Source organism: Castor canadensis, chromosome 7, assembly GCF_047511655.1.
Source record: "Castor canadensis chromosome 7, mCasCan1.hap1v2, whole genome shotgun sequence".
NCBI lineage: Eukaryota > Metazoa > Chordata > Mammalia > Rodentia > Castoridae > Castor > Castor canadensis.
In genome coordinates this window covers 98,084,664-98,112,385 of record NC_133392.1, presented here as the reverse complement: position 1 = coordinate 98,112,385, position 27,722 = coordinate 98,084,664, and the positions used below count along the sequence as shown (strand labels likewise).

Genomic DNA, 27,722 nt, shown 5'->3' with positions numbered 1-27,722 from the left:
TTTGTGTGGACTTGTCCAAAGGAGGAGCACTAGCAAGATCCTTCTAGCATCTGTTCTGTTGTTCAGAAAGATTGTTCAGCATTCCAACAAAATACATCATAATTAATGGTAAATGCCACTCTAAAGATTTGTAAAGAGAAAGACAATCTCAGCCCTAGCAACATTGGATATGTATACAAGTAAGAGAATTTTTATTTAAAATCTGAGCCCTTTTCTACTTTATTGGTGATGTCTTTCATCATATTGTCTGTGTTCCTATTGCAAGATACATTCCCTTAGTTTTCCAGTTTCTTGACTGGTCTGTTTGATTCTACTTGATCACCATCGAGTCATCTGTATAAATATGAACTGACCATATTATTGGCGACAGCAGCTAAAGTTGACAGGAGAGAAACTTTTATTCATTTATTTACTTATGCTGTGGTGTTGGCAATGCCACCCAAGGCCTGAAGTGTGCTAGGCAGGAGAATCTTTTAAAAATAAAAGGGTAGGGCTGGGTGTGTAGCTCAGCAGTGGGAGAACCACATGCCTAACTTGTACAAGGCCTTGGATTTGATCCCCAGCACTGCAAAAATAATCAAATTAAGAGGATGGAGCATCTCAACTAAGAGCAAAATTAATAATATGAAGAAATAGAAGGAAAAGAACAAAAGAAAACAGAATGAGCCTGATCTTTGAGGGCCTAAATTATCCCCTAGTCACACATCTGGTGCTCCAGCAGCACAGTGAACTTTGCAGGTTTTCAGGGTGCCATTTAGAACTCGGTAGCGGGGAGACACTTGAACATTGGAAAGAACAGAGTCTATAATTAAGAAAGGTACCAAATGTCACATGAGGCTGAAATTTGGCTTCTAAGATTCTAACTTCTTTAATTTGGCAGATTTCTTGGCAAAGGTTTAAATCTTTACTCCACTACTTGGCAGTTATGTAAAGCTTCAAATCACTGGAATTCTGGGAGAACAGAAGAGAAATATCAGAAGAAAAAAGGGCAAGTTAACTTAGTTTTCTGATTAATGCAGAGTGTTTGTTGTCTATCTAGTTGTCTCAGATGCTGCTGGAGAAAAAGTAGGAAATATACAATGTCTTTCCTGTATACAATGAACATATCTTTTCTTCTTCGTTTTTTTTAATACGTCCCTTACCAAGTATTTTCAACATATTTTAGTATTCACTGGTGTTTTAACAAGCACAGAAACACTAACGTGATTTAACCTTCCTTCCGTGTATCACTACAGTCCAGTACAATAGCTGGCATAAAGTAGCTGTCCAATACATTTTATTTTATTTTTTGAGATAGGGCCTTGTTATGTATCCCTAACTAGCCTGGAACTTGCTACATAACCCAGGCTGGCCTCAAATTCACAATCCTCCTACTTCTACCTCCTAAGTGCTGGGATTATGAGTGTGAACTTGAAAAAATCTATACAACAGATCTATGTGTTAATTAACTTTGAGTGACAAACAATGCATTATCTAATCAGAATCATCTTAATAATATCTTAAATCCTTTTGGCATTTACTAAGTTGGGCTTTATTTCAGCTCCCTTCTGTGGCATGTCTGCATCTTTTAAGTGCTTTATGCAGCACTTAATTTGAGTGTCCTTTCATAGCTCCCATCAGGAGAATCTTTGATACTTGATATCCATTCATGAATCTTGACATTGGTTTACTGAAGATGTTTGCTCTGGGGCTACTCCTTAGTCTACAGATTTTTAAATAACTAGCTACAGCAGCCACACACCCTGCAGCTCAAGAATTGTTCCAGATCCTGGCTCCCAACACCAACTCGGATTCCTTACACTTTGGCCCTTCTCACTCAACAGCAACCTCTGGCATGGCCTATGACCTAGCGTCTCCCTCTTGTTGGACAACCGAATGAGTCAACGAGAGATCAGAACTATGGGAAAGAAGATTGCAGTGCTTTGCCTCTGTCAGGGATGCCATGGAGATCAGAGGCCCTGGCTGGGCTGTAGTGAGGGGCAGCTAAACCAAGCCTGGGTGGTAGATGGAGCCCTGGGGCAGAGCCAGAGCAATTTCTACAGGAAGTGCCAGACTACAGAAGGACCCATATTGGAAATCTGTTCTCCTGTCCCAGAGAGGGTTTTGGAAGGGAGATGTAGGCACTCTTCATCTCTTCCTTTGATTCATGAGAGGGACTGATGAGAGAAGAAAACAGAATCCATGCAGGATGACCTCAGTCCTGTCAACAAATTACAAGGCAGGACTGTTCACAGAAAGAAGCTTTAGAAGGGTTCTGTGGGGTGCAACTAGAGTCAACGGTGGACAAAGGGGATTGCTGGGCAGCAGCCAGTTCTCTGGGAAATGGATAGCTCCAAGTTGAAGATCCACAAAGGGCTCTATTAATGACAAAGAAGTCATCTTCTTACAGTCAACCTGACGACCTTGCGCCTTCTGGTGCTTCTTGTCAGTCTGTAAAATTCTTCTGCCAACAGTCATAGCCACTAGAGGTGTATCATGCAGAGAGATAAAATCATCTACTCTGGCCCCCAAAAAGGAAATAAGATAAAATTTATCTTATCTTTACATTGCAACTGAATCTGGCTTGTCTTGGCTTCTGAGGTTTCTTCAGGGTCCATTCTGAAAGCCCTGCTTCATTTTGCAAGTGCTCAGCTAAGACCTAAGGCTGCCCAGTGGAGCTGAGAGCTCATCCTGCCGCCTTGGGAGCTGGGCTCAGACATTGATGTGAACAAATGTCAATTCACATCCTGGTTCTGTCACTTACATGACCTCAGACAAGATATTTCATCTCTTGGAAGCTCAGTTTTGGTTTTCTTTTTGTGTTTGTTAGGTTTGTTTGATTATTTGGGATTTTTTTTTCTTTTTTTTTTTAATTCATTTATTCACATGTGCATACATTGTTTGGGCCGTTTCTCCCACCTGTCCCCCGCCCCCTCTCTCTCCCCCACAACCCCCTTGCTTCCAGGCAGAATCTGTGCTGCGCTTATGCCTAATATTGTTGAAGAGAAGACAAGCAATAATAAGAAAGGCAAAGCGGTTTTGCTAGTTGAAATAAGGATAGCTATACAGACAGATTCCTAGCATTGCTTCCATGAACAAATGTGTTACAACCCAAGTTGATTTTTCTCTACCTGACATTTTCACTAGTTCCTGATTCCCTCCCCGTATTGACCTCTGTCGCTTTAAGGTTTTTGTATTAGCTCCTCTGCAGTGGGGACATCAAGCACTATCAAGTTTTGGGTTTCCTACCTATCCCCGTATCTCCCGTATGTGCTCTCCCCTTAGTGTGTGACCCAAGTCAAAAAACATTGCTGCATTTACCCTAGATCTGAAGTCCACATATAAGGAAGAACATACGATTTTTGGTCTTCTGAGCCTGGCTAACCTCGCTCAGAAAGATGTTCTCCAGTTCTATCCGTTTACCTGCAAATGATAAGATTTCATTTTTCTTCATGGCTGAGTAAAACTCCATTGTGTATAGATACCACATTTTCTGGTATCTATACACAATAGAATTTTATGCAGCCATGAAGAAGAACGAAATGTTATCATTCACTGATAAATGGATGGAATTGGAGAACATCATTCTGAGTGAGGTTAGCCTGGCCCAGAAGACGAAAAATCATATGTTCTCCCTCATATGTGGACACTAGATCAAGGGCAAACACAACAAGGGGATTGGACTTTGAGCACATTATAAAAGCGAGAGCATACAAGGGAGGGGTAAGGATAGGTAAGACACCTAAAAAATTAGCTAGCATTTGTTGCCCTTAATGCAGAGAAACTAAAGCAGATACCTTAAAAGCAACTGAGGCCAATAGGAGAAGGGGACCAGGAACTAGAAAAAAGGTTAGATCAAAAAGAATTAACCTAGAGGGTAACACACATGCACAGGAAATTAATGTGTGTCAATTCCCTGTATAGCTATCCTTATTTCAACCAGCAAAACCCCTTGTTCCTTCCTATTATTGCTTATACTCTCTTTTCAACAAAATTAGAGCTAAGGGCAAAATAGTTTCTGCTGGGTATTGGGGGGGAGAGGTAGGGGGCAGAGTGGGTGGTAAGGGAGGGGGTGGGGACAGGGGGGAGAAATGACCCAAGCCTTGTATGCACATATGAATAATAAAACAATTAAAAAATAAAATAAAATAAAAAAATAAATACCACATTTTCTTAATCCATTCATCAGTAGTGGAGCATCTTGGCTGTTTCCATAACTTGGCTATTGTGAATAGCTCTGCAATAAACATGGGTGTACAGGTGCCTCTGGAGTAACCTGGGTTGCATTCCTTTGGGTATATCCCCAGGAGTGGGATTGCTGGGTCATATGGCAGGTCTATGTTTAAATTTTTAAGAAGCAACCAAATTTTTTTCCAGAGTGGTTGTACTACTTTGCATTCCCACCAGCAGTGTAAAAGGGTTCCTTTTTCCCTGCATCCTCGCCAACACCTGTTGCTGGTGGTGTTTTTGATGATGGCTATTCTAACAGGTGAGGTGAAATCTTAGTGTGGTTTTGATTTGCATTTCCTTTATGGCTAGAGATGGTGAACATTTTTTCATGTGTTTTTTGGCCATTTGAATTTCTTCTTTTGAGAAAGTTCTGTTTACTTCAGTTGCCCTTTTCTTTATTGGTTCATTGATTTTGGGAGAGTTTAGTTTTTTGAATTCCCTATATATTCTGGATATCAGTCCTTAGTCTGATGTATAGCTGGCAAATATTTTCTCCCACTCTGTGGGTGGTCTCTTCAGTTTAGAGACCATTTCTTTTGTTGTGCAGAAGGTTTTTAATTTTATGTAGTCCCATTTGTTCATCCTTTCTCTTAGTTGCTGAGCTGCTGGGATTCTATTGAGGAAGTCCTTGCTTATACCTATTAGTTCCAGAGTATTCCCTGCTCCTTCCTGTACTAACTTCAGAGTTTTAGGTCTGATATTAAGGTCCTTGATCCATTTTGAGTTGATACTAGTACAGGGTGATAAACATGGATCTAGTTTCAGGTTTTTGAAGATGGGTAACCACTTTTTCCAGCAACATTTGTTGAAGAGTCTGTGTTTTTTCCATCATATATTTTTGGCACCTTTGTCAAAAATAAGGTGGGCATAGCTATGTGGATTCATATCCTGGTCCTCTATTCTGTTCCACTGGTCTTCGTGTCTTTTTTTTGCCAGTACCATGCTGTTTTTATTGTTATTGCTTTGTAATATAGTTTGAAGTCAGGTATTGTGATACCTCCAGTATTGCTCTTTTTGCTGAGTTTTGCCTTGGCTATTTGTGGTCTCTGTGATTCCAAGTGAACTTTAGGGTAGATTTTTCAATCTCAGTGATGAATGTCGTTGGGATTTTGATGGGAATTGCATTAAACATGTAGATTGCTTTTGGTAGTATAGCCATTTTTACTATGTTGATTCTACCAATCCATGAGCATGGGAGATCTCTCCACCTTCTGTAGTCTTCCTTGATCTCTTTCTTCAGGGGTTTGTAGTGCACCTTGTAGAGGTCATTCACATCCTTTGTTAAGTTTACTTCTAGGTATTTGATTTTTTTTTGAGGCTATTGTAAATGGAATTGTTTCCATATATTCTTTCTCAATTTCTTCATTACTGATGTGTAGAAAAGCTAATGATTTTTGTAAGTTGATTTTGTATCCTGCCACCTTGCTATAACTGTTTTTGGTGTCTAGGAGTTTTTAGGTAGAGTTTTTTGGGTCTTTAAGGTATGGGATCATATCATCTGCAAATAGGGATATTTTAACAGTTTCTTTACCTATTTGTATTATCCTTAATTATTCTTCTTGCCTAATTGCTCTGGCTAGGAATTCCAGTACTATGTTGAAAAGGAGTGGGGATAGTGGGTACCCTTGTCTCATTCCTGATTTTAGGGGAAATGGTTTCAGTTTTTCACCGTTAAGTATAATGTTGGCTGTAGGTTTGTCATATATAGCTTTACAATGTTGAGGTTCTTCCCTTCTATTCCTAGTTTTCTTAGAGCTTTTATCATGAAGTGATGTTGGATCTTGTCAAAGGCTATTTCTGCATCTATTGAGATGATCAAGTGGTTTTTGTCTTTGCTTCTATTAATGTACTATATTACATTTATAGATTTGCATATGTTGAACCACCCCTGCATCCCTGGGATGAAGCCAGCTTGGTCATGGTGAATAATCTTTCTGATGTGTTGTTGGATTCAGTTTTCCATTATTTTATTGAGGATTTTTGCATTGATGTTCATTAAAGAGATTGGCCTATAGTTCTCCTTTTTGGAGGTGTCTTTGCCTGGTTTTGGGATGAGTGTAATACTGGCTGCATAAAATGAGTTAGGCAGTTTTCCTTCCCTTTCTATCTCATGGAATAGTTTAAGGAGAATTGGTATTAGTTCTTCTTTAAAAGTCTGATAGAATTCAGCAGAGAATCCATCAGGTCCTGGACTTTTCTTTTTTGGGAGACTCTTTATTGCTGCTTCAATTTCATTTTGTGTTATAGATCTATTCAGGTGATTAATATCCTCTTGGTTCGATTTTGGATGGTCATAAGTATCTAGAAATCTGTCCATTTCTTCAGGATTTTCAAATTTATTAGAATATAGGTTCTCAAAGTAGTCTCTGGTGATTTCCTGGATTTCCATGGTGTTTGTGGTTATCTCCCTTTTGCATTTCTGATTTTACTGATTTGGGTTTTTTTTCTCTCCTCATTTTAGTCAGGTTTGCCAGGGGTCTGTCAATCTTATTTATTTTTTAAAAGAACCAGCTTTTTGTCTCATTGATTCTTTGGGTTTTTTGTTTGTTTGTTTGTTTGTTTCTATTTCATTGATTTCAGCCCTTATTTTTATTATTTCTCTCCTTCTGCTTGTTTTGGAATTTGCTTATTCTTGTTTTTCTAGGAGGTTGAGATGTAGCATTAGGTCACTGATTTGAGATCTTTCTGTCTTTAATATACGCACTCATGGCTATAAACTTTCCACTTAGAACTGCCTTTGCTGTGTCCCATAGGTTCTGGTAGATCATGTTTTCATTTTCATTAACTTCTAGGAAACTTTTAAATTCCTCTTTTATTTCATCAATGACCCATTGCTCATTAAGTAATGAGTTATTCAGTTCCCAGCAGTCTGCATGTTTTTTGTCTTTACTTTTGTTATTGAGTTCTAGTTTTATTGCATTGTGATTAGATAGAATGCAGGGCATTATTTCTATTTTCTCATTTTTGCTGAGGCTTGCTTTGTGCCCTAACATATGATCATGGGTCACTTCCTCTTTAATATTGTCAATTTTCATCTTTAATTCATTTTTCTCTCTATTTATAGTATTCTCTGTTTCACTTTGGTGTTTATTTAGGGCTCCTATGAGTTCACTTATTTGTTTTTGTGTCTTCTCATATTCTTTATTTTTGTTGTCTTGGAATTTCTTGAGTGCCTCCTGTACATTTTGGTTGATCATATCTAGTAATATGTCCATGAAATTCTCAGTGATTACTTACAGGATTTCTTCTTTCAGAGTGTTCTTGTGGGCTGCGTTGAGTTCCTGGTGTAGTTTATCTTTGTTTTGTTGGAGTCTGGAACTGGGTATCCATTTTCTTCATTTCCCTCTGAATCCTGTATTAATTTATTTTGTGGGAGAAAATGGTTTCCATCCCTTTTTCATCTTCCCATCACTCCACTTGGTGCTGTTTCTCTCCTTGGTCTGTGTGTAACTTAGTATTAGCTAAGTTACAAAAGTAAAACTAACCAAACAAAGAAAGAAAGAAAAAAAAAGAGAGAGAGCCAAAGAAATCAACAGGGAGAGGTGGTGGACAAACAAACAGGGAACAAAACAAACACATAAAAAAATTCCAGGTTCAGGAACAATGGAATTTCAGTCTTAGTAGTTCTGGTGTTACTCTTTCAGAATCCAGTCCTGGTGTTCGTGTTTAAGCAGAAGCTCTGTCTCAGTCTCACCAGGTGGTTGGGGAGACTCACCAGTTTTATTACCTGTCTTTCAGCGGCATCTGTTTAGTCAACTCCTCCCTCAGTGAGGTGTGGCTTGTCCTCAGGTTCCAGAGATCAGCTCTGTGGCCCACTAGCTGTCCTTCTTTGGAGTTGGATTTTCGCTGTGTTAGTTTATTGGAGGGCTTGTTTCTTTGCCTTGCACTCTTTCCCTGGGGAAGGTCAGAAATCCATCAGCCAGCTCTCTGCTTATCAGTGTGTTATGCTGGTTTGCTGACTGTTTTCCAATTTTGCAACATTGTTTGACTTTGGATGTTGCTCACTGGCTCAGGAGATGAGCTTGGTGGACCACTACCTGCCCTATTTCAGGAAGCAGCTTATCACCCACCCACTGTCGGCCTTTCTGCCTTTCCAGCCTTTGTTTACTGAAAGTTCACTCGGAGATCAGCTCCTTGCCTCTCCCCCCTCTTCTCCGGTGTGCTCAGAGCACCCCGCCCCCTCTGCTGCCTGTTCCTTTTCAGTTCCTTGTTTATTATTCAGTTTTGGGTTTTTTTTGCCAGGTGGGGTCAGTCTGTCCAGGGGACTATGCTGGTTTATCCTAGGGGTGACTGTGAGAATACCATGTGATACTTGGTGCTCACCTGTTGGTCTGCATCTCCCAAGCAGGTTTGGCACAGGCGTCTGGTGGCACGGGAGCCCTCCTATTTTCTCAGTGTAATGTGGTGTGGAGAAGCTTTGTATAGGCTGGGGGCTCAGGGTGTCAGAGTTTTGATTCTTCTTTGTGGTTTTATTCTGCCAAGTGTGGCTCCAGCATCCCAGAAAAATTTTTTATTTATAGAGCTCATGCTGTCTGCTTCTGCCCTCTAGTCGCCATCTTGGATCCCTCGATTATTTGTTTTTGTGTGTGGTGCTGGGCCTCACACATGCTGTGCAAAAGTGCTGTACCACTAAGCTATATCCCCAACACAGAGGCTCAGTTTTGAACCTCTTAAATGAAGGTAATGGTGTCACTTTTATAATTTTATTGTAGAGATTGTATTATTAAAATGTATTAAGCAAACTTCTAGCACATAGTAGTGGCTCCACAATTGTTACCTCATTCTTTATTTAGAACCCTTTTGTTGTTGAGTGCTAATGAAGATTCTGAAAGATGTCTGAAGTAGGAGTAATCAAAATTATCTTGATTAGCCTTCTTTTCTAGGTTTCTATAACCAAATAAATTGAAGTCATTATTACATTGTTAAAGCTTCAAGTTCAGGGGAAATTTTTTTCCTAAAAGCTGTGAAGCTTTAGAAATATGATTCTGCAGAGTAATATCAATGGTCATTACTCCATCACTGATAACTGACTTCAATCCAGGCACCATGAGTCTTTAAAGTGTGACTGTTTTAGTGCAATCGTCATTTTTGGTTGGATAAAAATGAAGTCCCTGCAAAGAGCACACTAACCAGTCTGTCTCTTAGAGAGATGTTGCAAAATATATCAGAGAGCTTTTGAAGAGCCAGTTGTCTTCATATTGAGGAATCGCCAGGAGCAAAGGAAGAAAACCCTGGTGGGGAGATGCTTAATAGAAATCTCCTGCATGAAGCAAGGGAGAAGTAAAAATTTCAGGAAGCTCATTTGATGCTTAGAGAAGGATACTTGTGGGAAATGTAAAACTGAAACAACACTAATAACAAAGCCCATTTATTTTCTCCTCAATTGGGAAAGAAGAGAACAAGTGGGAGACAGACCTAAGATTAATCAAAGGTGGAATCTTGAAGGAGAGATTAAATGCCTACTGCAATCCATTGGGCATGTTTTATGGATGTAACATTGCTGGCCAGCAGAGGTAAAAATGTGGAAAACCCTGTTCCTGTGGAGAATATTTGGGCAACCTATTGAGTTCTGAAAATCATAGTCAAAAGAAAACAAAAACAAATACTGATTAGCCATTGAAAATGCAGATCATCCTTGTCTTTTTTTCCCTCAGATGGTCCAAAACTCTACTCACTCCTTCTGCTATAATTTCCTCTCTTAATCTAAATATATTATGTATGCTTTTGAAAGCTGCTGCATCCTTTGTTATTCAAATCAAAACGTGTTGTGAGTGAAGTAGGGAATTTGGTAAGCATTTCATTCTGAAAATTCCAATTGACCTCACCAGCCCTCTTATATGAAGTGACATAAAGCCAATTATATTGACCATGTGCTGTGTGAATTCTGCTTATGGGGAAAGGTTTTCCGAAGATTGTTAGATATCAAATAACAATCACCTGAAAGATAAAGTACTCATCTATTTAATTTCAGAGCTAGGAGCAACTTTCAATATTGTCTAATCTGTCTCCATGTAATTATATCTCTCAGATTTTTTTTCCCACCCATGAGATATAAATAATTTTCCCCCTGGAGTTCTTATCTCTCTTCACCTATACTGCCCCTGAAGCAGTATCACTTCTTTAGCCTTTGTACTTTTTGTTTGTTTGCTTGCTTGTTTTCTTTTCTGAGACAGGATCTTGTACTGAACTTTTGAACTTCTCACCTTAGCCTCCCAAGTAGATAGGATTATAAGCACATTCCACCAGTTTACCCTTTATATTTCAAAGTTAGCAACTCATACTCTTGTAGCTCAAAACTTTTTCTTAAAAAATAAATTACTGGCAGGCACAGAAGCTCATGCCTATAATCCTAACTATTCAGAAGTTAGAGATCTGGAGGATAGTGGTTCAAGGCCAGCCCCTGCACAAAGGTTTTGAAACCCAAATTTCAGCCAATAAAAGCTGGATGGGATGGCTCATGCCTGTCATCCCAGTGACATGGGAAGCATAAACAGGAGGATTGTAGTCCAGGCCAGCCTGGGCATAAAAGAGAGACTTTATCTCAAAAATAACCAAAGCAAAAAGGTCTCAAGTGGTAGACCACTAGCAAGTGCAAGGTCTTCCGTTCAAACCCCAGTACTGCCAAAAATAAATAAATACTTTAGTTTCTAAGTGCTGCTTAGAAACCCCGGAGCCACAAATATGTTGATGTATATTAGGGCTTCAGAACTTTGGTACTGCTAACATTTTAGAAGGATAATTACTTGTGAGGGGCGCTGTCCTGTGTACTGTAGGATATTTAACAACATCCCTGTCAAATACCCTTCCTACTCCTTGCCAGGGTGGCCACCAAAACTGTCCCCCAACATTGTCACCTTTCCTGCAGGGATAGAGATGACTCCTGGTTGAGAACTACTAATGTATATGGTTTGTACAAAACAAATAATCAATAAAACATTTAATGATTGAAAATCCAATTCTCCCTTTACCATACACACAACCTCTCCAACACTGAATGCCATCATTTTATTAAAATCTTTACCAATTCAGTGGCAATTGTTATGATAATATTAAATTAGAATGCATCCTAATGTCCCCATGCTATAACACTTGTTAAAACAAATGTAGAAACAAGAATCTTTTGCCAGTCTGGGGTTATAAAAGTGGAATGTTGTAGAAAATAAGGTCTGATTTTTTTTGGCAGGGGGGTATGGTACTGAGGTTTGAACTTAAGTCTTCACCCTTGATAGGCAACACTCCTAACCCTTTTGACTCTGGTATTCTGGAAATAGAGTCTCTCTTTTCGCCCAGGCCAGCCTGGACCTCAGTCTTTCTATTTAATGGTTCCTGCCATCAGTGGGATGACAGGCACACACCACCACACCCAATTATTGGTTGAGATGGGGGTCTCACGTACTATTTGCCCAGGGTTGGCCTTGACTTGAGATCTTCCCAATCTCAGACTCCCAAGTATAGTTAAGATTGCAGGTGTGAGACACCAATCCCTGACTACTGATTTAATTCTATAGTCTTGATGTGCAAACAAAATGGTTTAAATGGCATCTACATTAAACCCAGAATTGAGCTGGCTAGGTGAAAGTTGTCTGTAATCCCGTGGAAAGCTTAGGAAGTGATTTAAAGAGTCTACCTAACAGTTATCCCAGGTTCAAGTCCTAGCACTTATGCTCATTAGCTGCGACTTGATACAGTTATAATAGCTCTAGGTTGATATTTCTTCACCTACAAGCTAGAAGACCATCTGCTACACATTTCCCATGGGCTAATGAGGCATAGCAAAAGCATTTGGAGTGCACATAGATGTGCTTTAACTGTGTGGAGGAAGGTAAGAAAGTAACTTTCAAACTTAGGGTTCCCAAATTACCCTCACTTGAAATAGTGAAACACTTCAGCAATAAAATATAAAGGAATAAATCATTCAAATCTCCTGAAATAGCTTTAAGATGATAATAATTAAGATTAAAAGCTAAAGGATTGAGACTTCCACTCCTGACCAAGATGGAATAAAAGAGGGCTGGGGAGGTATCTCAGTGGTAGAGCACTTGTCTAGCTTGTGGAAGGCCTGGGGTTTGGTCCCCAGCACTGGAAAAGAAAAGTGGAATAAGACTGGATTACACACACACCAATTAAAAATAAATACACAAAGCATCAAAAAAAAAACTATTTAGAAAGCAATGTTTAAGGCACTGGACATCAAGCAATGAAGGGGCCTCTGAGAGAAAGGAAGCAGATACAGCAAGTGCTATGACTACCTCCCCCAACTCCAAGCTGCAGTATTGGGGAAAGGAGCCCTGGGGAAGCTGGTGGACCCTGTGTGTTGAGGAGGTAGAGCTCAGAGTCCAAGAGACTGAGGTGGCTAGAGTTTGCAGGACAGAAATATCAGATGAGCGTGATGCACAGAGAGCTCTGGAGACATGCGCAGTACCCCCTCCCGTGTTCAGCAATAGTCCTAATCAATGTGTGTATGCAAGAAAATTGCCTAAATCCAAGAAAATGTCCACCCAAAAGTACTAAGAGGAACATTACCTGGTGCTTACACTTGGATTCCTGCCTGTGCTCTCCAGCCAGACTGGAGAACCTCTTCATTCATAAGGCACTGGGAGCCTACTCAAAAGAGTCTTTCTCAACAGAGGGCAATAACTGACCTTAAACTTGACACTGTTCTGGTCTAACCTAACAAATCTGAAAATCTAATATTTTTATTAGAAAAACTAGGTTAAAAAAAAAGAAAAACTAGGTTAGAAAATTTGAAAGATTGATCTGTTTCCAAGTAACTAAACTATATTTCAGAACAAATCTGAAGAATATTTATAAGAATATACCCAGCAACCAGCAAAGTCCTATTGTCAATACTTAACATCATATATATATAATAGCATGGAAAGAAACAGGAAAATATACTCCATAATAAGGGGAGAAAAATCAGTCAAGATGTACTGAGAACTGACACAAATGTTAAAATTAGAAAAGGTCATTAAAAGTTATTTTAATTGTATTGCAGACATTCAAAAACTTAAATAGATACATAGAAATTTTTTTAATAAATCAGGGTAGGGATGTAGCTCAGTGGTAGAGCATTTACCTAGCATGTGAGAAGCTCTGCGTTCAATCCCCCAGAAGCACATACACGCACACATACACACTCACACCCACACACAAAGACTCAAACATCTAGAGATGAAAACTACAATGTGTGAGATGAAAGGTACCTGGGCTGGATTCACAGAATAGCCATATACTGGAATGTTACTGATAATGAAAAGGAATGAACCATGGTTATAACACTGATGAATCTCAAAATAATTTTGCTAAGTGAAAAAAATCTTTAATATAGTATCTATAGTATTCAGTATAGTATCTAAAATTTGGTTTGGAGGTTCTTTTAAATTTTTTTCTTCTTTTTTCATAAGAAATTTTTAAAAATTTCCCCCTGTTGTTTTTAACTACATATTTTCATATTTTTATTTAAAAAACTGATTTAGAAAGCCCTGGGTAAATTTCAATTATCTTTTTTAGAACATTCGTTTATAAATTAAGAAAATGCTATACATTTTTCTTAGCCATCAGTGATTGTACACATACTTCTTTGCTCTGCCCTATTTGATATGAGATCTGGGCTGAAAGACCCTCCAAACGTCTGGCTAAAGACTCGAATGCAGTTCTTCTGCTTCATTACAGATTCAGCTGTGCTCATGGTGCTTTGGAATGAGCTGATTAATGTATTCTCATGTTCCACACTTGTCTGTCCTCACTTCCCCCAGTTCGATGCTGACCGAAATGAGGATGAGGTGTTCTATGACATCAGCGTGGCTGTTGACAACAAGTTATTTCCAAACAAAGAGGCCACATCAGGTAAGTCTCTGTGTCCTTTGGGTAGTGGTACCCATGATCACCAACCAAATGTCCCAGGCTTTTTTGTGAAACTCAACAAACTGCTGTAAGGCTTACAGGATGGCCCTGTGTTCCACAGCCTCGTCCTTTCTGGTTTAAAAATAAAGGTACAAAACAAAATAGAAAGGAAGGGCTATAAATCTGTTCCTTATAGCTAGCTAATGCTTTTCTTCTTGTCACTCCACATATAAACAGCAGGTAGTCACAATGTAGCATAGGACTTATTATAATTGAAAATATCTAACCTAATCTGTACTCTGTGCCAGAAGTAAAAGCTACAATTACTCCAAGACCCCCTCACTCACATGAGTTTTTCTCCTGTGCTGCCCGGTAAAAACATCTCCCTGCATCCTGCATGCAGCCCCTCTCTCCCATCCCAACCTCAGCTCAACTCCCGTGAGACCCCACGCTTTCTCCTCAGTCTCACTGGAAGTTTGCTTGTGGGATGCTGGTGAGAGTAAACTTACATCCCCAGGTAGACCATACTTGCCCTTCTGCCCTTGACCTTCCTCCCATTCTCTACTCTCTCTGACCCTGAACCTACTGGACTTCAACTCTCAGGTACAGTAATGACCCTCAATGTTTTATTTTTTGGTTTTTACCTTTTGTGGCCACAACTCAGAAGATCAGGGATGAGGACAAGATTGTTAGGATTAAAAATAAAAGTTTGATTATACACATGCTATCTGCAAATAAATCACCACTCTGAAAACAGCAGGTTCTGGCTTTTCCATGAGCCTCCCCAAAGACTATAATCCAGAGCTTCTGAAGAATGGCTCCTTCTCCCAAGGAAATGGGTGCGCAGGAGTGAGTGCATCCAGATAGCCTTCTGATTCTGTGACAATTATCCAGTGCATCTGTAGACACGCACCCCACCTCACCTTAAACCTATCCAGCTCACTGGTCCAAGAAGGCTCTGCCTGGGACAGGTGTAAGCCCATAGCTCAACTTCCATCTTCTCTTCTGCTAAGAGTTAAGAAAGGCATGCCACTCTGTTGGATAAATACATTTCAGGACACCTCTATAGTAATTCTTTTCCTGGGCCACAGCCTTAGAGTCCTCCCATGACTGTCCACCTGTAGATCGTATAGTCCAGGAGGTTTGATACAAAGTGTTTCCTTTTTTCTTTGGAACAGTAGCTTCTGTCTCCAGGTTCTTTAACACAGAGAACTTCTGCACAAGCTCTTTAGGATTCTTCTCTCTGTCATCCATTTCCATGACCTTCACTTTTCCCTTTTATTTTTCCTTGTGGGACTTAGGTTTGAACTTAGGGCTTCATGCTTGCAAAGCAGACACTTTACCTCTTGAAGCACACCTCAATCCATTTTGCTCTTATTATTTTGGAGTTGGGGGGGTCTCATGAACTTTTTGTTCAGGCTGGATTTGAACCTCAATTCTCCTGGCTCAGCCTCCCAAATAGCTAGAATTACAAGCGTGAGCCATCACTTTTCCCTTTCTGAGAGTCATCACTTTGTTGAAGTCTGTAGCCAACCCATCGTGATCAGGTTCTGCGCAGCAATCTCACGTTGACCCCTACACGTTGCATTCCTTGATCTCTTCCCAGAGACACAGACGCAATGCTCTTGCTCTCATAACCCATGGTAATCAGTCTTCCCTGGGGACACGGTAGGCATCTGCACCTACTTCCCTATTCCCACGCAACTCACCAGAGGCCTTGTCCCTCCTCATTCCTGGCTTCTGTCTGCCAGAAATCCGGATCTGCGTAGAATGCCTCCCTGACAAACAAAACAAAGCAAAGAAAAACCTTCAGTGGCATTTCTGCAGGCTGGGGGCCAATCTCCGTAGCAGAGAAGAACCCGAATGCTCTGTTATTCCTGTGGTCCTGTTACCCTAGCAGTCACCTCCACCCCTCACCCACTGCAGCTTCCTGTACTTCCTTGAATGGCTCCAGTATCTTCCTGCCTCTGGACCTTTGCATCTGCTTTTCCAATCCTTCAAGTGCCTGTCCCCAGTGCATCCCTCCACTCTCACAGCTCCAGAGTCTCACCTTCCCTGCATAGGTCCTCCTCAGTGCCTCTGTCTAAACATGATTTATTCGAGGAGGCTAGACACTGTCCCAGTACATCAGGCCCTTGTGTATGCCTGTACTTTTCCTTCAGGATTTTTGTCACCCTTGTGATTATATAACTAGGTTCAGGATCGTCTATTTCTTTTATTAGAGCACAAGATATCATATGGACAGTGTGTGTGTGCATACATGTTGGGTGTGTATGAGTGTGTTTATGATACCCAGTGTGAATCTCACAGGAGATAACACATAAAGGCTTTCTTTTCCAGCTGGTCACCTCCACTGGGTCACTCATCTAAACAAGTGATCACAGGTCAGGCACACCAAATGTTTGCCTTCAAGAAGAGTATGCATTTGGTGGCCTCCTTGCCTTTTCCTCTGGGCAGACAAGCCCTTGACCCCTGCACCCTTCAGCATCATCTGCAGTGTCTCCTTTTCTGTGGAGTCCCATCAGCTCTTCTAGCAGAGCCATCTGACTGCATTAATCCATCTCTCTGGGCCTATTCCCTTATCTAGAAAGAGGAAACAATAACGCCTACCTGTAGGATTGTTGGAAGAGGAAACAGGTCCTCTGTGTAAAGTTGTAACATTAAAAAGGCCATATATGAGCTAGTATCTTTGTAAGGACTTGAGGGCTCACAGGGAGAGACCACATATTACATAACACAGCATTCCCTCCCTTTCCTAGATTTGCTTCTACTCTCTTCTCCCTCCCTCTCTTCTTCCTTCCCTCAACTCCTGTCTTGGAGTACCTGAAAAATCACTCCCCTCCCCCTCCTCACTCAGAACAGCCCTTCACCATGCAGTTCCCTTCAGGGACTTGTCTTCTTATCCCAAATACTGCCAGAACATTTTTCCAAGTAAATACGGCACTCTTCCTCAAAGGATTTCTGATGCAAACTGCTCTGACACCTTCCCTGCCTATTGGAATTAGAGCCAGATTCTCACTGTTTAAGGCACATCAGGCACTTAGAGGAGGTGCTTCCTGTCTGTACAGAGAACAAATGAGAGCAAGATCTGTAAAGGTACAAGGCCAGGTGAGTGTACTTTGATTCACTCTCAGTCATTCAGTGCATATGTGTTGAATGCATATAATTTCTAAGTTATGAGTTTTGAGTCAGGAATGAAACAACCCTACAAGGTGGCTTACAGTTTAATGGCAACAGGGTGACACTGCTTTCCTTAGAGGACACAGATACAGTATTAAAGGAGTCTTATCTACCTTTGCCTGTCACTGTTCATGAAGCCTGCGTTGCAGAGGGCCTCTTTATTTGGCACTCAAAGGGTGGAAGATATTCCTGGAACTTTATATGGCAGATCTACCAGATGACCCTCTAGTACTTGTAAAGCTAACTTGCCTCATGTTCCCACTTAAAACCTGAAAATACTATTTCCAAAGATGATACTACATCTAAAATTAGTGACACTTAGTTTTCCCCATGGGGTTCTACATTTCAGCTCAGACATTTCTTTGTTGCCTATAGAAAGATTATTTTTAAACCTAAAAAGATATTGAGAAATTCAAAATAGGAAGAAATGAAAGCCACACTCACTTTTTCAAGTGCCCTAATTCTGCTATCTTTTTTTGGGTTAACAAGATCATTGCAGTGTTTTGTAGGTTAATGTTTCCATGAAATAAGGCAAAAATATGTACATATGTTTGTATTTTCCTCCCCTTTTCACTTGCCAAACCTTGGACTATTATTAAAGGTCCCATTTTCAGCAAACCAAGCAATCATTGCTAAAAGAAAATGAAAGCTATTCAATCATTATCTGGGCTGACAATGGTATCCTTTGTCACCTTCTATGATATATTACTACCGTTGCCAGGAGCAACAATGTGTCAAGAAATTCCATCCCTAATGATACAATAAAATTTCCATTAAAAGCACTTGATTAAGAGAGTCAATGTCTTCTTCCTTATAAGCACTAGATTTGTTTTAAACAAAAATCTTTTTGTTCTGCCATTGCTGAAAATAGTTTTCTAATAAATTTGCTTCAGTTTCAAATATTAATATGTAATATCTGTTAACTGGGCTGCTTAAAAGCCCTGCACAGTGTACTTTTTAAAAACAATTGACAGAATGGTTTCCAGTTATAAAATAAGTATGACACAGGAACTAATAGGATCTATATGTTTAATAAGACTGCACTCATTGCACATGAATCACTCTAGTTAGAACTGAGGTAAGGGTAGCATTTGGATCCACACACCTAACCTCTTCACTAGTCAGTGGTAGATAATAGCCATACTGTGGCCATAATGAAAGCTTATCAAATTCACATTACTTTCATTGCTGCTGTCAATAAGTTACCTAGAAAGGAACATTGGCTGTCACATGCTTGAAGGCAGATCCTTTATTACACTTGTGATTTTTCCCTTTCCACAATCACCCTACAGTCAGCTTCATCATAAACCATCCATGATTCCTCATTTTCCCAGGATGCAGAGTAGACGCTTCACTCCTCTGGGTCCTCACCTAGATGGCACTGTAGGTATCTATAAAGCCATCGTACAGCTCCTGCTTGGCATTTGGAGGCAGCAGGGTGTGTTAGGAGGAGAAGTGGGAGCTAGGAATCCTAGCTCTTGTGTACTTTCTCTATGACCTGGGCCAAATTATTTAACTTCTCTGCAACTCATTTCCCTCTTTTCTAAAATGAGGAAGTGATAGTCTGTGAAACATTGGTTCTAAAATATCTATGACACATGATGGAAAAATGTACAATTTACTTCTGACATTTTTACTGTCTAATAACAAACTGACTTTGAAACTGGGCTTTGAGCCAGTCAAGTATTTGACCCCAATATGTACTTAGAAAATTCTTTATTTGAAAAATACCTGAGCATGAAGATATAGATATATATAATTCCACTAATTTAAAAATGTATATATAAAAATTAAAATTTCCCACAATGGTTCAAGTGTCTCCATTTTGGGTTTTTTTTATTATATTATTATTGTACTGGGGGTACATTGTAACATTTACAAAAGTCCTTACAATATATCATAAGTGTCTCTATTTTGGAAAATTTTATCATCCTTTTAAAAAAAAGTTAAAGATACAAACACAATACACAATGGTTTCACTGCCCAATACTTAGTCAATTTTGGTAATGGCTAGTACTTTGACAATTTGGCAGACAGCAAGGTTAGTGATGGGAAGAGAAGCTGTGCATGATGGCAGTTTCTCTTACCAGAGAGTCTGAGGATCTCAAGTTTGAGGACAACCTGGGCTACATAGTGAGACCCTGCCAAGAAGAAGAAGGAGAATGAGAAGGAGAAGGAAGAGGGAGAGAAAAAGGAGCAAAGGAGAAAGAGAAGAATGGAGAAGGGGTAGGAGGAAGAGATAGAAAGGAAGGAGGAAAGGGGAGAGGGAAGGAGAAGATGGGGAGGGGGGAAGGAAGAGGAGGAGAAAAAAGATAGGGGGAAGGGGATGAATGAAGAAGAGGAAGAGAAGGAGAGATGAGAAAATACTGGGTGAGAACATACCTTGACTCTCATTTTGGAAGAGAATATGACTGCAACATCTCTGAGACAGGTTCATATCTGAAGTGCTTGGTGATCATTATTAAACATTATTCATTTCATATTCTTACCAAGAATTATTTGGCAAGGCCAAGCTTATAATGAAACATTTATTATTTCACAGCATTGAATTCTGTCTGCCTGGCTGGGTAGGTAATATATATTTTACAGTAAGAAGGAGCTATTAAATGAGAACTCCGAGTCAACTGTGTTTCAGGAGTCCCATTGTGAAAAATACTGGTTTAAGTTTGAGCCTTGGGAATTTAGGGGTAAGCAATTTAATGTATCCTGTAGTACCTAAGAGAAATCATCTCTCTGTTAATACATTAACTTAGCCTATTTTTTTCTCACCTTCAAGAACTAAGGTGGCCCAAAGTCTGGAGGGAAAGCAACTCAGGTTTTGGAGTAGGCAAACTTCTTATTCCTAGAAACCCCTGATTCTTCTCCCACTATGTACATGTGTTCCTTCTACGTCACTTACTCTTGCACATCCTGAAGCTGTTTCTCCTCCTGGACATCCCAGATTCACCCTCAAAGTTCAAGTGCAACCCAACTCCACTTATCACCTCCAATACTACTTACTCTTCTTTAATTTCTGAATCTTGCTATTAAAAAAATTATTCTCTTCCACAATATTGTCTTCTTAAGTGTGGGAACAGTGTCCAGTGTATCTGAATCTTCAATCTCCATCTCAAGCACAGTACCTGGCAGATGGGAAGAGTAAGGAAATGTTTGTGAATTCAATGTAATGATGGGATGACTTGGAAACCTAGTGGGAGATTGCTTGCTTTTTGAAACATACATAGATCATCTCCATCAGCTAATCTTGGCTTTGCTAAACTTAGGTTCAACTGACCTCGATCCTTTGATGATGTTGGACACTGGAGAAATCATTGATACAGAATCTGACTATGAAGACCAGGTAACTAAAATCTCAAAATATTTCTGTATTTGAATTTTTTGGATTTTTAACCTGCGCAAATGCTTCATGAAAATTAGAATTATACATCTTCGTTTTGTGAATTCTTTATAGATAATTCAACATATTTCATGATAAGTCATAGTAGCCTATAGCTGTCTTTCACAAGTTTGTCTCTTTAGCCTTCCCTTATCCTCAGACCCAAAATAGCAGTCAGTTAAGGAAAGTTTTGTGGTTGAAAATTACTTGAGATAGAAGTAAGTTTCTCAGCCAAGATACCCCACCACTGACGAATGGATTAAGAAAATGTGGTATCTATACACAATGGAATTTTATGCAGCCATGAAGAAAAATGAAATGTTATCATTCGCTGGTAAATGGATGGAATTGGAGAACATCATTCTGAGTGAGGTTAGCCTGGCCCAAAAGACCAAAAATCGTATGTTCTCCCTCATATGTGGACATTAGATCAAGGGCAAACACAAAAAGGGGATTGGACTTTGAGCACATGATAAAAGCAAGAGCACACAAGGGAGGGGTGAGGATAGGCAAGACACCTAAAAAATTAGCTAGCATTTGTTGCCCTTAACTCAGAGAAACTAAAGCAGATACCTTAAAAGCAACTGAGGCCTAATAGGAAAAGGGGAACAGGTACTAGAGAAAAGGTGAGATCAAAAAGAATTAACCTAGAAGGTAACACACACGCACAGGAAATCAATGTGAGTCAATGCCCTATATAGCTATCCTTATCTCAACCAGCAAAAACCCTTGTTCCTTCCTATTATTGCTTCTACTCTCTCTACAACAAAATTAGAAATAAGGGCAAAATAGTTTCTGCTGGGTATTGAGGGGGGAGGAGAGGGAGGGGGTGGAGTGGGTGTAAGGGAGGGGGTGGGGGCAGGGGGGAGAAATGAACCAAGCCTTGTATGCACATATGAATAATAAAATAATGAAAAAAGAAAAGAAGTAAGTTTCTCTTGCTCAAGAATTTGCCTGTGTCTCTGCCCCTTCTCAGTTATAAACTAAAACCATGTACTGAGCAACAATAACAGGTTCAGGGCTCCACTAATATACTTCTAACCTTTGAAAAAAAGGAAACATATTCAAGAAATTAAAGGTATGTTCTGGTTAAAGAAAACTGCAGACATCTTTCTGGGTTGTTTTCCTCTTAGTATAAGAATTCTGTCTACTATTATATTGAATGATCTAAAATAGTTGGCAAATGATCCAACTCCCTAATTAGGCTTGATTTTTAAAAAAGATAATGTTTTAAACTTCCTGCCTCCTCCCATCAGTGCCCCTCAGCAATGGCTGAAAGCCAAGAGAACATGTTCTTATGAGGGCATCTATTCCCATTTTCAACTAATACATGTCACAGGCAAAGTAAACAGATCTGACTAGTATCCATACCTAATGGCTAATACACGGTTCACGTACATTCAGAAACTATTTTTATGAGCATTACATTTCTTCCTTATAGCACAAAACAGAAGATATTGGCTGTTCTGTAATACCTACTGCATGATTATGGTAGTTTAGACATTTGTTAAGCACTTACTGTATGGAAAACGTTATGCTCACAAAGTTCCTTATGTCAATTGTTTCACCAATTCTTCACAATCTCACCAAAAGTAGAAATTATTATTTTTACTTTAAGAGACAAGAAAAATAACACAGAAAGAGTAATTTGCCCAACGTTCCACAAGTAGTTTCGCAGCGCGGACATAAACTTAGGGCCATTCCCCTATACCCTCACTATTTTGTGTCACATCCTAGCCTCCAAAGACAGGCCATTCAGTGGTACAGTTTTGAAGCTTTTTCAGTTGCTAACTCTTAAGGCCTCAGCAGAGTCAAATATCAATCACACAACCACTTGTAGCTTGCATCTAAAATTACAGACTTCACAAAGAAATGAGCCAGAATGAGAAAGCCAGCAACAAATAAGAGGCTTCACAAACCCGAGAACTAGAAATAACAGAAAAATCTGAAAGAAGTCTTAAAATAGAGACATTTTAAATATTCAAAGTAATAAAAGGGAAGACTAGAAACCATGAAACAAGTACAGGAAAGAATAGGAAGAAAAAAAAAGGAAAGGAGAAGAAATAGACATTCAAGGTGCAAAACCTATTATCATTGAAATAAAAATTTGATTAACAGGTTGAAAAGTTGGCTGAACACAGCTAAAAAGAGACTTAATGGTAGAGCAGAGGACTTTGCCTTAGAGTAAAACAGAGAGCTAAATAGTTGTCCAGTATTAGAAGGAACTCAGTAGACATGGAGGATAGAATGATGGGGTCAAAATACATATTCTAAAAGTTCCAAAAGGAAAGAATGGAGGAGAAGGAGCAGAGGCTCTATTCTAACAGATAGTAGTTGAGAATTTTACATAAATGAAAAACAAATCCCCAGATTAAAGGAGAACACCCAATCCAGAGAATAGTTTCAGAAAAATAATCTGAATCTGTTCTTCTAGCATTTAATCATTCAATAATCACTAACGAAGCCCGAATGTGTGACAGGTATTTTTTAGGTACTTAAATTGTGGAACTGCATGAAACGGGAGTGGATTCTTGTTTATCATTAGTAAATGATAAACATAATAAATTAGCAAATTCCCCAGGTCATCAGAATTGATGAGTTCTATGAGGAAAGGAGAAGTAGAGCAGGTCATGGGGTAGGAATCCTGGGAGGGCGGACAGATTACAGTGTTAAAATAGGATGGTAGGATGGTCAGTACTAAATGGAATGACCTCATTAGAGAGCTGAGATATGAGCAAAAACATCATATAATGTGATGCATCAGAACACAGAGGAATAACAATTTCTCTGACAAGAGAGTAAATGAAACAGCATCCATTTACTGAATTGAGCATGTAGTATATACCAGGCACTATATTTTATGGTTTACATGCATGATTGCTAATCCTTACAATAACCCAAGAAGGTAGCTCTGCTCATTCCCAACTTACAGACTGAAGAAACTGAAGCTTATAGAAGATAAGTGATTTTTCCAAGACTTCACAGCAAACAAGTCACAGAATCAGAAATCAAACTTTGGTCTGCCTGCCACCAAAATCTAGCTTCTACTTCCACCACTCCAAAAGAGCCGTTATCAAGGTCACAAGAAGTCTACTGCCAATTCCAGTTAATACTTTGTAGCTATCTTTCTTGACCTGTGCTGCATTTGACACTTGGAAACTTTTTATCTTTAAAGGAGCAGGTAATAAATATTTTAGGCTTTGCAGGTCAGATTGATCTCTGTAACAACTACCTAATTCTGCAAAAGCAGCCCTAACAATACATAAACAAGGACATGGCTGTGTTCCAGTGAAACAATTCTTAAAGGGCACTGAAACCTGAATGCCAATGATTTTCATGTGATTTATTTCAACCATTTAAAAATGTAAAATTCTTTTCACCTAAGAGGCTGTGTAAAAATAGTCAGAAGGATGAATTTGACCTGCAGGCCATAGTTCACTGATCCCTGTCATAAACCATTCCCCCATTCTTTTTCTTTTTCCTTTTCTTTTGGCAGTTTTGAACTCAAGGCTTCCATTTTCTAAACAAGTGGTCTACCACTTGAGGCATGCCTCCAGTCCTTTTTTCTGTGATTATTTTTGAGATAAGTTCTTGCTTTTAGTTCAGGCCAGCCTAGAGTGCAACCCCCTATTTTACACTTTCTGCCACAGCTGGGGTGACAGACAGTCACTATCATGCCCCTCTATTGATTGAGATAGGGTCACAAAAACTTTTTGACCAAGCTGGTCTGGAACCATACTTCTCCTGATGTCAGCCTCCTAAGCAGTTAGGATTGAAGGTGTGAGCCACCAGCACCTGGCTCTTTCCCCCATTCTTGACATTTTCCTCTCCATTTATTTTAACATTTCTAGTACTTCACATTTATTAGCTAATCTCATCCTCAGACAACTATATTATCATCCCACTTTTACTGATAAAGAAACTAAGGCATAGAGAAATTAGGCAGTTAACTCAAGGTTACACAGCTGGCAAGAGGTAAAAGTCAGGATTCAAGAGGTAGAGTCAGGGTTCAAACTCAGAGATCTAACTCCAGAGCCAGCATCAGGAAAGGCAGGCTAGGCTATGCTGAGGGAGTAAATAGAACTCAGAATCTGAGTGCTCTCCTCCCAGAGTTCCTTTTACAAGTGACCTCCATATGGATTGCGGGTAGGGAGGAGGAGAGCTTGAGGAAGAAGCACCTGCTCTTAGTTGCACACTATCAACCCAGATGCAAGGATGCTGGAAAAGGCAGCATCTCTCTGTGTGCAGGAAGAGAGGATTTAGCAGGTGCCAAAGCCAGCCTCAGCCACAAAGCTCCTGCTCCTAACCACAGGTCGCAGTTCCTCTGTCCATGTGCTCGCTCTCCCCTGTTCACTCAATCTTGGCCTGCTTGCTGAACTCTTCACTGCTCCATTATTCAAATGCAGGTGCTCCCCACCATCCCAGCCATGATCCCTTCTCACCTTACTAAACACATTCTTTGAAAAGCTCAGTCACAGCCATGGTTTCAGTTTTACTTAGAGCTCCTTGGTAAGCTCCTGTTGCACATGTCTACTTACTAAATAGCACTGGCTGGATTTCCCATGTGCATCTCAAACTCAACACTTCCAAAACCAAGCTACCCTCTTCCCCCACAAAATCTGTTCTTCCTTCTGTTTCCTCTATTTCTGTGAATGATACACCCATCCTCCCCAGCTGCCCAAGCCAGAAACATGGGTGTCTTCCTAGTCTCCTTCCTTTCTCTGCCTCTCTACATCTGTCTGATCAAGAAGCTGGTCAGTTATCCAGTGCAGGAACTGCTCCTCCACTCTCCACTTCCATTGCCCCTGGTTTGGCCATACCCTACACCTTCCCCTCTGGGACCATGCCAGGCTTCCTACCCTAGTCTTCTCATCCCTCAAAGTGATCTTTGTGAAAACAAATCCATTTGTGACATTCCACTGCTCAAAATCCTTCTTGGCTCTTCATTGATTTTAGAATTAAATCAGATCCCTGCACAATACATGGAAACTTAGAAATCAAAATCTGATCCTTACATTGCTCTCCAAACCCTCCTTGCCAACATCAAAACAACCCAACTACACCAAGCCCATCTGCAATTCTTTTCATTTTTGCAAGAGGGTTGTACTTTGCAGTCTCTTCCCTCTATGGAGAAGCTTCCTCAACCCCATCACCTCTGCTCTGAATAATCACTACCCATGCACCATCAGGACTAAGTTCCTCCTTGAGGAAACCCTTCTCTCATGAACATGTTTGGTTCACCTTCTTCATGGATGAGCACTCTCTGTTGTAATATTCACTTGCACTTTATAGAATGTGTTCTGCTCTGTGTATTATAGATGCCTGGTGTGTGATATGGCATATGCTCAATAAATGGCCATTTTTTTAAAAGCCAAAAAAATTAATTTTAGGGCTGGCGGAGTGGCTCAGATGGTAAGAGCAACTGCTTAGCAAGTGTGAAGCCCTGAGTTCAAACCCCAGTGCTGCCAAGAAAGAAAAATCTTTTTAAAAATCTTTTTAAAAGAAAATGAATTCTAGTTCTTTTATGTAATGTGTGATTTGAGGGATAAATTGCTGGACCACTTTTGAACCTCAGTTTTCTCTTCTAGAAAATGATGGTGATAACACTACTCTCATATAGAGCAAATGCTCAAAAATATGAGTCCTCTTCCTTCCCTTTCCCAAATCTGACTTAAAATAAGCTTTTTAGGCATAGATGCTCTTATATAGCTGACAAAGCCACTTCTTCAGCTAGGCAGATGCTGGTTGTCTAAGCACTTTTCTTTTTTCTGGACTGGCACTTTGTCCTAACAAGAAGTAAAAAAGCTAGACAAACTGGAAAATCAACCCTTCTTCCATCCACCCATGAAGAAAGATAGTACACTATCCCACACCAAAAACTGGAGAGATAGACAGGGAAATTTGGAGAATCACAGCTTACCTGAGCGGAAACCCACAAGCAGAAACTTCCATGGGAACCGGGGTTGGGGTGGAGAGAAGTTAATAGCTACAATCGCTGGAGGCTCAGTGTGGACAAGTCTGAGAGTTACAGACTCCAGAGGGATCCAGTTTTTAAGGAGGTCCCACCTTTGATAGGTCTCTACAAGGTATTCATGGAGCACATCAGTAAAACTTCTCCATCTTCTTGCAATAGGAGAATAAGAGCCACTTTTTAAAAATGCCAGAGTATTTTGTTCTTGACAAGGTCTTCCCTCAGAAGAAACTATTTTAGCAGGAACAGAAATGTCAAACCATAACCCTTCTAGCCATCTTGTCCCTCCAAAAAAATTTTAAAACCAAAAATCACTGATGAAGTTCACAATCCAGAGTCACAGGCTTTCCAAAACACTGAGACCAAATCGTAGAACTGTAGACTGCTCCCTCCACACTACACACTTTACAAAAAGCCTTTGACCACCATTCCTTTTACCAAGTGCATCATAGCCATCTATCAAGAAAAAAATTACAATACCAAAAGGCAAAAAACACAGTTCAAATAGACTGAAGAAGCATCAGAACCACAGTTGTATGTGGCAGGAATGTTGGGATGATCAAGCTAGGAATTTTTTTAAACTATTATTATTATTTTTTTAAACTAGTAGTAGTAGTAGTAGTAGTAGTATGGTAATAGTTTTAATGAAAAAAAGTAGGTAACATGCAAAAACAGGTGGATAATGTAAGCAGAAAGATGGAAATTATGTGACAGAATTACAAAGAAATGCTAGAGAGCAAAAACACTGAGAGAGAAATGATGTCTGCCTTTGATGGACTCGTTCATAGACTGGACACAGCTGAGGAGAGACCCTCTGCACTGGAGGATATGATATGGAAGCTTCCAAAACTGAAATGCAATGAGAAAAAAGACTTTAAAAAGGAACAGAATATCCAAGAATGGTGGGACAACTGAATTTCTTCCAAATTAATGCCAGACACTAAACCACAGATGCAGGAAGTTCATAGAATGCCAAGCCAAGAATAAATTCCTAAGCAAAACAAAACTACATCTAAGCATATCATATTCAAACTGCAGAATATCAAAGAAAAAGTCTTGAAACAATCCAAAGGGGGAAAAGATCACCTTCTCTAAATTGGAGCAAAAATAAGAATTACAACTGACTTCTCCTCAATCCAT

At 39.8% G+C, this 27,722-nt stretch overlaps 1 protein-coding gene across 2 annotated transcripts in view; it reads left to right on the top strand.

Moving 5' to 3' along the window:
• Ak5 (adenylate kinase 5) overlaps positions 1 to 27,722 on the top strand; it is a 279,023-nt gene that overhangs the window by 159,239 nt on the left and 92,062 nt on the right. For both annotated transcript variants that reach the window (XM_074079730.1, XM_074079729.1), the window contains exons 7-8: positions 13,968 to 14,058; positions 20,499 to 20,575. In XM_074079730.1, the coding sequence (XP_073935831.1) occupies positions 13,968 to 14,058; positions 20,499 to 20,575 (168 nt within the window). The remainder of the gene's footprint in view (positions 1 to 13,967; positions 14,059 to 20,498; positions 20,576 to 27,722) is intronic.